Source organism: Anabrus simplex, chromosome 8 (assembly GCF_040414725.1).
Source record: "Anabrus simplex isolate iqAnaSimp1 chromosome 8, ASM4041472v1, whole genome shotgun sequence".
NCBI lineage: Eukaryota > Metazoa > Arthropoda > Insecta > Orthoptera > Tettigoniidae > Anabrus > Anabrus simplex.
This window is the reverse complement of record NC_090272.1, coordinates 65,635,044-65,648,673: the sequence shown is the minus strand read 5'-3', so window position 1 is coordinate 65,648,673 and position 13,630 is coordinate 65,635,044. Positions and strand designations below refer to the sequence as shown.

The following is a 13,630-nucleotide window of genomic DNA, read 5'->3' as shown; positions in this document are numbered from 1 at the left end:
TCATTGGTTTCTGCCTCTTACTTGGCAACTGTTTGGTGACATTTTGCAGCCCTTCATAGGTTTCATGTACCTACACAAAGATGATTTATTCCAACTGGATAATGCACAATGATATTGGACTCATGTTGGTCAGAATTGATTTGAGGAGCATTTTAGACATTTCCACCATGGTATGGTCGCCAGTTTTACGTATACCATGTGGTGAAATCCTTGCTCATACAAGTGTTGAAAAGCTGAGATGGCAATACACATGACATAGCACAATATAGCTCGTGAAATGTTCTGTCACTTCATGGACTAGATGACATGTGGAGATACTATCCTGCTAGTGGGTGGGAGCTCCTACACGATAATTCTTTCATGCCAGGGCTAAAGATTATAAGTCGCCGGGCTGAGTGGCTCAGAGGGTTGAGTCACTGACCTTTTGACTCCAACTTGGCAGGTTCGATCCTGGCTCAGTCCATTAGTATTTGAAGGTGCTCAAATACGTCGGCCTAGTGTCGGTAGATTTACTGGCACGTACAAGAACTTCTGTGGGACAAAATTCCAGCACCTCGGCGTTTCAACAACCCGTAAAAGTAGTTTGTGGGACATAAAGCAAGTAGCATCATCATCATCATTATTATTCAATAGTAGCTACATTTCAGGACATAAGTTTGAAGTTTTTAAAACAGAGACAGTATTACTTGTAGAGGGTATGAAATAAATTTCAGAAAATTGTTTTTTTCATTTTTTAATAATCGTTTTTTTCTTCTAACTGTTGAAAATGAAATCAGTGACTTGTACTATGAGGACCCGATATAACATGACTTATACTCTTAATCCCTAGCACAGAATTAGTACATACCATTATGAGTTTTATCTTTAAATTTACATACTCTTCTATGGCTGCCCAATTATTTGTTCAAAATTTAACCTTTGTGCTGGCCCCATGGTCTAGGGGTACCTGCCTCTCATCCGAAGGCCTCAGGTTTGATTTCCGGCCAGATCAGCGATTTTTACCTGGATACGAGGACTGGTTTGAGGCCCACCCAGCCTATGTGAATACAGTTGAGGAACTGCCTGACGGGGGGATAGTAGCCCCAATCTAGAAAGCTAAGAAAAACGGCCGAGAGGATTCATTGTGCCGACCACACATCACCTCATAACCTGCAGGCCTTTGGACTAAGCAGCAGTCTTTTGGTCAGCCAAGGCCCATCAGGGCTGTAGTGTCATGGGGGAGAGGGGTTATCCTTCGTCCTTCCCTCCCGTATAATGTATAATTCTGTATTAATTTTAGGAAAGGACTGTCCTGTGGACTTTCAGAGAGTTCTGGACCATGTTCGTGCCAAATGTCCATATTCTGAAGAAGAACCTCTCGATGGTCCCAGTATCATGAAGGCTGCAGAAGAGATCCTCAAGTCAGAAGATTTTGATGGGTGTCATCAGGACTTCAAAGATGAACTGAGGTGAATTCTTGTGTTTTCTCGTGTTGCATAATAATTTTTGTTCCAATTCCTGTTAGAGGGTTGTTTCTTTCTTTCTTTTTTTCCCTTGTACTTGTATTTTTAAAATCACCTTCCCAAGATAAAGCAAAAATATATTTCTAGGCTTTTTTTAACTAGAACCAAGTTGAAAGTAGGTTTATTACCATATTTACCTGAATATTCCCATTCTTCATTTTGAAATGGAAATTTGAGAGAAGATAATTTGCATAATTTTCCCACCATGATTATGTAAACGTTTTGTCATTGGTGTGTTTTCTGTTTATTTGCAAAATTTGTGGTCATGAAATAATTTTCTAGTAAAGGATGCAATTCATAACTGCTATATGTAAGTTAAGTAACATAGTGTTTGAGTGACCTGGTCGATAGCAAGTATTATTGGAAGTGTTTGCCACTTTCTTAGTTGTTTCTGTTCATGACGTTGTCTGAAAACCAGTGACGAAACAGTCACTTTTATTGTTACGCTTAATTCTATCCTGACATTTCAAAATGCTTAATTTCTTTGAATCTGCACGATGATCTACACTGAGGCCCTTTAACCCTTTTGCCCCGGATGACTGCTGTAGCAGTTGGGAGGGAGCTGTACCGCGCACCCGGTGGACTGCTGTAGCAGTCGTGCTGCAGCTGTACCTCATAGCCGGTCGACTGCTGTAGAAGTCGCGTCTCTTTCGGCTGTTTTCAGTTTCACTACGATAGACTGCTGGAGAAGTTCGGCCTTGGAGGTCTCTCGTGGCTGATTTTGGAGTCTGTAGTTATGGCTGTGATCACCAGATGACAGGAGTAACCAGTTCGAAGACGAAAGCGCTGTGTCCGGTACGCTACTCACTTCGCACCTAGTTGCTCCCCTATGCTGACGTGCTTGTGCTTCTTGACTTAGCCTTCAGTCGCTTTTAAATTGTGAAAGGCGTGATGATGGACAGAAGATATACTGTGGAGGAAGCTCCTGCCCTTATATGGTAGCGACTTTGAAGACGGTGATGATGATAGTGATTTATCATCTGATTCTGGTGACGCAACGACTTCAGTCACACCTTCTACTCCATTTACCGCTTCATCGTCTAAAAGTTTAACCTATTTCGACGATTCAACTAAAGATGAAAATAGTGATGATGAAGATCAGGTGCATAAACCAGCAAGCAGAAAACAAAATTGGAAAAAGTAGAACCTGAATCTGAAGAAATGTAAGCTTGATGCAACTAACTCCGGATTGAAAAGTTTAGTGGACAGTGGCAGCATGTTAAGTTTCTTTCGGCTAATTTTTAACATGCATATCATAACTCTTCTGTGTGAGCAGAATGAAAAGTGTTAAAAATATAGTCATAAGCATTTCACTGAATGTGCATTACAAATAAAATAAAATACTTTAAAACTCTGCCTGTTCTTTTCTCACGTCGCGAGCCATATGCGGACAGGAGAGCGGAGCGAGACAAGTATCCCGTACAGCGAGCTCGGTGAACCACACGCTGCTCGCGTCCAAAGGGTCTCGCCACCATATTCGCTATGCCGGAGTGAAAGGGTTAACAAAAGCATCTGCTTTAGTAATACATTGTGTAGCTGGTGCTTTCTGTAACCTACTGTATGTCATTTAATGCATAGATAACTGTGTTATTTAGCGTATGGTCTAGTTGGTGTGAACTGAATAAAATTTTACGCACATTTCTGTAAAAAATTGTTACATTTAACAATGCTTGTCTAGCTGCAGCCCTATTGTTTCAACAGCTGGTCATAAGTTTGTATGTTGCGACAAAGAAGTGGAAACAGTAACACTGCATTAAGAGGACCATTTGTCTCAGCAAGCTACTCATAATGTTGGTCTATGAATGCATCATTAATATGCTAATTTACCACACAAGAGGCATGCACTTGTTCTGTAACATATACAGGTCTCTGTGCTAATTATTTTTACATATGTAAGTGAATAGTGGTTGGTGGTGGATAAAGGAAACAGGAATTACAGCACACAGTTTATATTAACAATGATGATGTTCACAGAAAATAATGGCAGCCATACTGCAGCATGTGTGTTTTGCATAGAGCCATCACATAAATTCTATTGGCTTAAATGAAAAGGACAGTTGCAGTGTGTGAAGAAGATGGCCTTATTATTTTGGGTACCGTAATGAGGCCAGTATGCAGAATGTAACTGGATTAAGAAATATGGTCACTCAGTTTTGCACAAAATGTTAAAATTAAAGGCACTGAGGGTGCAGTGAAAAGCAAATTAAAGGCACTGGGGATGCAGAGGAAAGCAAATTAAAGGCACTGGGGATGCAGAGAAAAGCAACACAGGAATCCGACAGTTTAAAACAAGCAGAGGGTGGCTGTATGGATTCATGAAGACGAATAACTTCTCTCTTCAAAGGAGGACGTCTGTGTGCCAGCTATTGCTGAAAGATCATACTGCAAAAGTGGTGGTATTCCATCAGTATTTTAGATTCAAAGTTAAATTCGTGTAATCCCCCCACTGTTTATGAGGAAAAGTTGCTGAAGAAGAAACGGGAAAATTATGCAAATAAATACAATAGCCTATCTATCACTTCTTTTTATTTAATATTTAAAATAGTCAGTGTTTTCTGTGAATTTCCCAAATTTAAACATTTTAACAAATAGATTTATATATTTTTCTTTCCTCTGAGACCTATCAATTGTTTTTATCCAATGTATTAGAGAATTTGATTATAATCCAGGTGTCCTGTTTTACTGGAGTTTTTGTAAGAGACTTATCTCAATCCAATAATGTTATTACGGAAAAAAAAATATAAATTTAAAACATGGAACTCCTGCCACTGTGGCAATTTTTCCACAGGAAGTTATCATATCCCTCTGCAAAGTTTGTAAGTTCTCTGTGTACGAATAAATTAAAAATAATATAATATTGTGAGTAAAAACAATGCTACTTTTAGTTGTAAAATAATTTCGACTTATAAATGCATTTATTGATATGTATTTGTTTTGCTGTGCCTTTAAGGACTTTCATGGAGAGTTTTGCTCGACGCGTAGCCAGATTACGGCACAAACTTGGATTAGACGATGAAACTCCAGTTGCACCAGTTATCCTGCAGTTAGAACGATTTACTTTAAGCCAGCTTGTGGAGTTCTTCCATACTTGCAGAGAGAAATATATGCGGGCAAAGATTGAACCAGGTACAGCAGTTGGGGCATTGGGTGCTCAAAGTATTGGTGAGCCAGGTACCCAAATGACACTGAAGACCTTCCATTTTGCTGGTGTAGCCTCCATGAATATCACACAGGGTGTGCCACGAATAAAGGAAATAATCAATGCGAGCAAGACTATCAGCACACCCATAATAACAGCTTATTTAGTGAACGACAAGGATCCAGAGTTTGCACGCAGAGTCAAAGGTCGCATCGAGAAGACTACCCTAGGAGAGGTAAGATTAATCATTTATCATACTTCCATATTGTGATCTTATTTAACTCTTTTCCGCAGGTTGCATACTAAACCATACTGGTCTCGTATGTTGTCTCCCATGGTTTGCATAGTAGAGCATGCTTGAGTTTCAAACTGTGTCCCTCTGTCATTTGTAGGCTAATTGTAGAACTTTTTGGCACCATTAATTTCTGCTTGCTTCTTAAGTACAAGTGAGCTGCGCAAAATGCTAAAATTTTTATAAGAAAATTGGCAGCTGGCTGAATGTAAACACGTTGCGCCAGAATGGCGCGAGTTGAATGAAGGGGATATTAGTAACAATTTATAAATTTCATTGTGGGGTTTTGTATTGGTGTTAAACTCAATTTTGGTTTTAAGAGATGATTTCCACCTTGCAATACTTTTTAATGGCTAATCTATGATTACATAAACTTAGCTTATTGTCTATTTTGGACTTAGCTTAATGTCTAATTAGTACATGTTTCATCCCAATTTGTGGAACATCTTCACTAAAAAGTGTGCAATACAAAAAGTGACATAGACAATAAAATATTAGGTGTTTTATAATTGTTTAAAATATGTTCAACACTGGTAAAATATTTGGAGACACTTGAGAAAGCAAGGCAGCATTCCAATCTATGAAGAATAACACACGCTAATAAAAAGTTTTGCCGAGTGTTGTCTTTCCATGGGCATACCTCCTTTATTTCGACATTGCAATACCTTTCTTCTTCCGTGCTTTTTCCTGAAAACTACGGACTTCCTTGAGGATCTGTCTTACAGCATGTCTGTTTCGTAAGGCTGCCAACCTAATTTCCTTTATTTCTTTCTCAGTCTTTGTCTTATTTTACCAGAAGATAAACGGGCAGATGGTCAGTGTTGGGAGACAATCTTGACACATGACTAAGAAAGCTACCTTCCTTTTCCTAGCACAGTCATAGAGCCTCTGAATCTGGGGGAAGTCTTGAGTATTTGCCAGAACTGAACCTTGGATCTGTCGGGTAATTCGTCTCTCTCTGCCTTCCCGTTTTTCGGTTAAGCCTTTTCTGTTTACGTGACACTCCATATAGATGACTGTAGTGTAGTTCATCTTCAGATTGCATGACAGACATTGCTTGTTTTAGGTGTTTTGAGTCAGTCAAAAGCCCATTTACAGCTTGTTAACTCACGTGAAGAGGGCTGCTTTGTCTGGCAAGTTAGTTTCAGTCCATTTGCCACAGTACTTACTTGATTATACCCTGTTCTAATAGCATCTCTCTATTAGTCTCTGTTAGGACCCTTTCTCATTATTCAATTTTATTCTTACTCTTAATCCAGATTAGCAAGTCTGTAAGTAATTGATGATTGATCTTGTGTTACAGGTATCTGAATATATCGATGAGGTCTATCTGCCTGATGATGCTTTTATATTGATAAAGCTGGATGTCGATCGTATCAATCTGCTGAAATTGGAGGTGGATGCAGAGTCTATTCGATACAGGTATGTTTTAACTGGATCTTGCACGCTCTGCCGGGCTGAGTGGGTGAGACGTTTGAGGCGCTGGCCGTCTGACGCAACTTGGCAGGTTCGATCCTGGCTCAGCCCGGTGGTATTTGAAGGTGCTCAAATGCGTCAGTCTTGTGTCGGTAGATTTACTGTCACGTAAAAGAACTCCTGCGGGACTAAATTCCGGCACCTCGGCGTCTCCGAATATCGTATAAGAGTAGTTAGTGGGACGTAAAGCAAATAGCATTATTATTCTTGCACACTGTCGCTCTCTAACTACTGCTTCTTTCTCCACTACTTACCACATACCCTGTTGGGGTTGCAGGAGTGAAACCTACGATGGAATTAACGTAAATAACTCCCTTCATAGACATTTTTGGAACTGGGTTTTATTACCGTAGAGATTTGTATACGGATACCTTTCATCAAGATGTGGACTAATTTTATTTTAAAAGTGATTTGTAATCACAAACTGCTCATATTTTCTGCGTATGTGAACTGGTTCAACTCTTTTGAATTTTATTTATGTGTTGACTGGAACGAATGTTTCAGGCTGTAGGCCTTTGTCTGGTGCTGCTCTCTTCCGAAGGGAGTCTGAACTTGCTTGCCTTTACTCTAACTTACTGCGCAGTCTGCTCTCGCACCTTTTTCCTGGCGAATGTGAACGAGCCTGTTGATGCTGAAGTGAACATTGAGTCTATCTACTGCGAGCATGGAGACTGCATGGGCTCTTTATTCACGCCTTGCCGTGAATCTATCTGATCCAATGCGTCCTGGCTGAGTTCAATGATACGATGGGGTTAATACCCCAAGGACCTTCTTCAAGTTCTTTTGGTCTGCGTTTTCCAGAAACACCTTCATCTACTTGTTTGTTTTAATTAAGTGATTTACAGTAAAATACCAGTATAATAAAATTTTGGGGACCTCTGAAATAAATTTGTTATACTGAAATTTTGTTATACTGAAGTCATTTCTTAAGAACTTGCCTAGTATTACATCCGTTAGTTATTGGTTTTTTTTTAGGGGCAGAACTACGAGGTCATCTGCCCTGTTATATCCGTTGCAGGATCTATATAACTTGAAAATACCTTTATGAGTTACAGTATTGACAGATGTTTTCAGAAAATCTATTTTTACATTGTACCAGCAGGTTTACACATTGTTCCAGAACCTCATTTTTTGAAAAAGTATGTGATTTTCTTCTGAACAGATCCAGACACAAAAGCTCGTTCCAAATAATCACTAACCGCTGCACATGAATTTAAAATGGATTCTGGCAATCACTTCGTGACACAAGAAAATCTTGAAGGCTACGTGCCATGTTCATTGCCTGCTGAAGAGTCAAGCTCTGTCGATCACAATCATTTTGGGGGTTGTCTTCCTCTTCCTCCTCATCACATGGATCTCTATAATTCATAATGACCTCCACAATTTCCTCATTGGTAATTTCTTTGTGGACTATTACATCACTATCTACATTGATGTAGTCAGTAAGACTTACCATAGATGGCACATCCAACGTTGTACCCAAATGCATCCAATTCTCCTCGGTTTCCACATCATCCAACACTTCACTTTCTGCGTCATCTTCTGTGAAACCATCCAGCTTTTCTAAAGCAGTTTGTGATGGTGTCTGCATTCAGGGATTTCCATGCAGCATTAAATATCTGCATTGCTTCCAATATGTTGATGTTAATGTCTCTATTCATGGCAACATTGCACAGCATTCAACGGACCATATGAGCTCGGTAATGCCGCTTTACTGCAATTATTATACCCTGATCCAGCGGCTGCAGAATTGAAGTTGTATTTGGAGGCAAAAATAAAACTTTTATATGCTCCAAATGGCGAGGCACACAATTATGAGAAGAGCAATTGTCTAATAATAGAAGAATTCTCCTCTTTTCGGCCTTCATCCGACGTTCCATGTCCAACAACGACTCTTTGAATAGCACAGATGCCATCCATGCCTTAGAGTCGTGCCTGTATTCACAGGGCAGATGTTGCACCCCCTTGAAGCACCGTGGCTTCCCAAACTTCCCAATTATGAGAGGCTTCATTTTGTCCGTCCCTGTGGAATTGGTGCACAAAAGAGCCGTGATACGTTCTTTTGAACGTTTCCCCCCCACAACACTTATTTCCCTTGAAATCAAGGGTTTTGTTTGGCATTAGTTTATAAAATAACACAGTTTCGTCTGCATTATAAATGTCTGCTGGCGAATATTCTTTCAAGGCATCCATTAGAGTCTCCAGCCGCCATGAAGACGCAACTTCCTTCAGGGCATCGTTAGCTTCACCATTTATAATTTTGTGGAATATGCCATATCTCTCCCGGAACCTATGAAGCCAACCAGCACTACCCATAAACTCAGGTGACCCAAGTGAACGTGCGAAAGATCGCGCACGCTCACATAACAGTGGGCCATTTATTGGAATGTTTTTACTCCACATTTCCACAAACCACGTATAGACGGCTTGGTCCACCTCCTTATAGTCGGCTGTCCTGATCTTCTTACGCTGTGGACCTAGGGCATCAGCATCAATATTTTCCTCTATCTTACTTTTCAGTTTAAAAACAGTAGAAAGTGTTGATAGGCTAATGCCATAGTTCTTCGCTACTTCTCCTTTCTTTCCGCCTCTCTTTACTTTCACAAGTATTTTACGTTTTTCACTCAGTGAAAACTTCTGTCGCTTCTGCTTATCCATTTGCGATGATATGAACTTATTTATTTAATGAAATGCACACAAACTTTGCAAGTTTAATGATGTAACCTTAACAGAAACAAGTTGCTTTGTGAATTAAATACGAAGAAGAAACATGCAATGCATGATGCGACGAAACCGTTGTGTTCATTGGTGGATTACAAACATCGCGATCCTACTCGGCCAATAGTATGTCGTCTTACATTGGTTGATGGGCAAAGCCTATTGGTTACACAAAGCGTAGCATTCATTGGTGGATTGCAAACTTGGCACTCCTACTCAGCTAATAGAGTGATGTCTTACATTGGATGACGGGTGAAGCATATTGGTTACTCAAAAGCGATTGCCTTCTCGATCACTTACAGTGCATATATGGAAAATGGCAATCATATCGTCTGAATAACGAAATAATGTAACAAGAAAAATGTTGGTCATAAAACAGGATGAATTTTTGTTTTAATTTGAGAAAATACGGTCAAATTGGTAAAGAAAAGAGCTCAATTTTAATTTGTTAACACTTTGAAGACGATGTCACCCCATGTGGGGTGACGGACCCTCATACAAAATGTAGTATGTCACCCCTCGTGGAGTGACACGGTAGTGTGTCCAGGCCTCTCAACTTTAGGCTGTCGCATGAAACTAGCGCTACCATTCGCTGTTGTATTGCATTGCTTGTTCACGTAAGGTGTTCATAGAGTGCAGTGCAGTGCCCATTCCTTTCTCAGCACGCTGTGCATTGCGCAACAGACAGTAGAATCTCTCTAACATTTGACATACGCAACCATCAGAATTCAGTTATTAATGGCAAGGAAAATAATGTGGATTGGAGTTTATTATTGCTTTATTCTTACATACTGTTTTAGCACTCAGATGAAATTGTAAACCGGGGTTACGTGTGAATAAAAAATGTTTCTGCAAACCTGAGAATGTTCTCCAGTAATTGTCACTTGCTGGTGAATTGGTTGAATCATCGCCCGATGCAGCACCGGAATCTTTGCTAGTGTCCTCACTACACAAACTACTGTCGAATTTCAACTTGGAAAAGGTGGCATCACATTGCAGGTCCTAAATGTCAACATCTCTTGATTCAACATTCGAACCCTTTTCAAGTTGTTCTTCTATCTCTCTATCGGTAATCATGGCTTACTCAACACAGAAACACACAACATGAATTAAATTGTCACCAAACTGTAAATTACAAGGAACTCGTTGAAAGGCATGTAAATCAACAGCTCACAACACAGAGCACAGTGTTCCACAACAACATTGGTAAAAAGGCCGTCACCCCTAGGGGTGACGTGCGCTTTCTCTGTTGCATAGTCAACCTAATAACCATATGTCACTCCAATGGGGGGACACAAAAATAGTAACTTGGAAAATAATTTATGTCTTTGATTATCATCTACGAATGAAATTACGAACATCCGTAGCCCACAACAACCTTTTACGCTGGGTATCCGTGGGTACAGTGAAAACGATACCATTTCTAAAGATGAGAAGAGAGTAGGTATTAAAGGTGTGAAAAACACAAGAGAACAAATATAAAAACCTTTTCCGCTGGGGCTGATACAATAACAGTGCACTGAAATGAAGTGGCGTATGGCTTTTAGTGCCGGTAGTGTCCGAGGACAAGTTCGGCTCTCCATATGAAAGTCCTTTGATTTGACACCTATAGGCGACCTGCGCGTCATGATGGAGATGTAATCATGATGAAGAAGAGACATACACCCAGCCCCCGTGCCAGCGGAATTAACCAATTATGGTTAAAATTCCCGAACCTGCCGGGGATCGAACCCAGGACCCCTGTGACCAAAGGCTAGTACGCTAACCGTATAGCCATTGAGCTGGACAGTGCAATAAAAGGTCTGAAAAACACGAGACAATAAATATAAAAACATAAAAGTATCGAAGTGTTATTGCAGATCACACTCTTTCTAAAACAAATGTTAGTAGAAGCCTTTTATTTCGGACCAGTGGGTTATTAAACATTATTTTTGAGTCACACTCTTAGACAGTGAATTGTAGGTTACACACGACCATGTGTGTCTGCGAAAGAATTACTTTGGCTGCCATTTTTAATCCGACAAAACTTTGACCGACACAAGTGATCGAGTCAAAACTCGAAGGTGCGAGCTTCAACATTCGTGCCACGTCTGCGCGCATAAAGATGCAGATGCCTGTCCACTTTCTGATATTTTAATTTTGTCTTTATTAGTAAGGAATTTCACGACTTTTTTCATGTCCATAACTAGGCTATCACAGGACAAATATGCACCACGTCAGTCAACTTCACATGATTATGTTCCTAATCCAGATATAGGCTATCACACGACAAATATTCGGTGCGGTACCCTTCACTCTACCACTCAACACAAAATAAATGTTTCACTTGTGAATGGAATGTGAAATACAAGCACAAACAGGCTCACTGTGTTATTCACCTATCTCACTGCTAACCAGCAAGCAAAAATGAACATTCCTGAAGCTAACGGCTTGCTCCCTGAAGGTGCAAGTTAGCCTGTAAAGTTCAGGAATTCAAAGCCTTTTCCCGTTATCATGCAACTGTGGCAAGCATTCTTATCCAAGTTGGAAACCATGTTCCTTTCACACAGGTTTACAAATAACATTTTCACCGCTAGGAAAATGTGATTGTTATAAGCGGTAATAGCGAAAATTTGTGACTTGATAAGTGAGATATTTGTGTATAGATTTAATATGATGAGAATTGGGACTTTGCATTTATAAAAACATCTTAATTAAGAACACACTAACAAGGTTTCACTGTAGTTAAGTATCACATTTTCCTCCCGTTATCCAGCTTAATTTGTATTCTGGAAAAATGTTCTCTTATTTTGTTATTTACTTCATATTTGCCTACCTAAGATTGGTATAGAGATTGAAGATGTGGAAATTGTACTTGTCTTTTCATGTTTGTTCATTTCTCTTTTTTTCTTTTTTACTCTCTCTTCCAACGCTGGCCTGCCATTGTGTTTGTCCGTGTATGTTTTCCTGTTCATGTTGTGATCTTTCTTTCTTGTCTTGTTCCTTTTCATTACTTAAGGGATCTGTCAAGATGGCCAGTGTTGAAGTGTGCCCTGATGATGAAGCTAAAAAGCAGAAATAAGCTTGTCAGGAGTTGAGAGAAGATTGGTGTGTAAGAATTGGGATTGATGAGAGAGTCTGTCTGTGGATGGCAGCGTATGAAAATTTGGAGGTTGTTCTTGTACGTTTGTGTTTTCATGTTTGTCTCTTTTTATTGCTCCCATTTCGTACACCTGACCTGTCATTGTTTTTGTCCTATTATGTCGTCCTTTTCATATTCTTATCTCTCTATGTGTGATTTGATTTGACTTGATACTTCGTTGTTCCTTTACTATGAAAGGGAATTTGTTAACAGTAGAGTTATTTTCATTTGCAGTATATGCACTTCTCGCCTGAAACTGAAGCCAAATTTGGTATCTGTCGTGTCCGACAGTTTTATTACTGTGAAACCAGGAAAGCAGCATATTAGTCTCAACAGTGCTCTAGGAGCCTTGAAGCAGAGCATACCTAAGGTCGTTATTAAGGTGAGTTGTTTCCCCCTATCCTAAAGAAACTGTCAGAAATCTGGGATATAAGGTATTCATTAATATTTATTCTATATTCACTGTTGTGCACCCATCATTGATGGGTTAGTTTTTGTAATTGCAGCAGTAATGCCATCTAGCAGAGATGAGTAGCAATGGAAGAAACGGAGGGTCAGTCAGTGTAATGTTACTATGTTACTGTTGATAAGTTCCAGGGGCTTAGGGCATTGTAGGCCAACACATTTTGTTTTCTTATGGCTTGGGGTGATACTGGAGCAATCGAGGCCTAGGCTTTCAGACTCCCCCATGCCTTTTTGCCTTTTCCTTCAAATAAACGTTCCTTCTCATTTTTCTTCGCATTTCGATTCATTATCTTCCTGATCACAAGGAGAGAATGACCATGTGATTTTGCATCTTATAAAAACAGTCATGATAACAACTATCACTAGTCACATTATGATAATTATTTGGGGATATTAGGTCGTGTAATAATAAATAAATAAATACCAGCTGACGTGTTTCAATCCTGCGACCAGGATCGTCTTCAGAGCAACAACAAAGCAAAATGGCTACGGTCTCTCCATAGTAAACAGACTCAAGATAGAGAGACTTAGAAATGTAGTTCATTCCAGGGCCTCCAGAGTCACGGAGAAAGATGTTGACGACTTAACTATGGAGGGTAGCCATGATCTACTTAGTATATAGCCGTCACCTTTGTTAAAATTATTCGGGCGTTTAGCAATTTCTATCACCTCACGAATGATTCTGGGAATAAAATGTTTCTCTTTACAAATGACAGAAGTTGCATCAAAAATTATTTGATGGTCATTATGTATGGCATGTTCTGCCCCAGCAGACTTCTCTGGCTGGCAAAGACGTAAGTGCCTGCGATGTTCTTTAACCCTTGTTGCTACTTTCCTACATGTTTGGCCGACATAAACCGAGCAAAGAATCATATAAATTCCAGCGCAGTTTAAACCAATAGGATCTTTGACAGATC

At 39.8% G+C, this 13,630-nt stretch overlaps 1 protein-coding gene across 2 annotated transcripts in view; it reads left to right on the top strand.

The window, feature by feature from the left end:
* Positions 1-13,630, top strand: part of Polr3A (RNA polymerase III subunit A) — a 114,887-nt gene that overhangs the window by 83,710 nt on the left and 17,547 nt on the right. For both annotated transcript variants that reach the window (XM_067152880.2, XM_067152878.2), the window contains exons 18-21: positions 1,280-1,448; positions 4,453-4,876; positions 6,237-6,355; positions 12,483-12,630. In XM_067152880.2, coding sequence (XP_067008981.2) covers positions 1,280-1,448; positions 4,453-4,876; positions 6,237-6,355; positions 12,483-12,630 — 860 coding nt within the window. The remainder of the gene's footprint in view (positions 1-1,279; positions 1,449-4,452; positions 4,877-6,236; positions 6,356-12,482; positions 12,631-13,630) is intronic.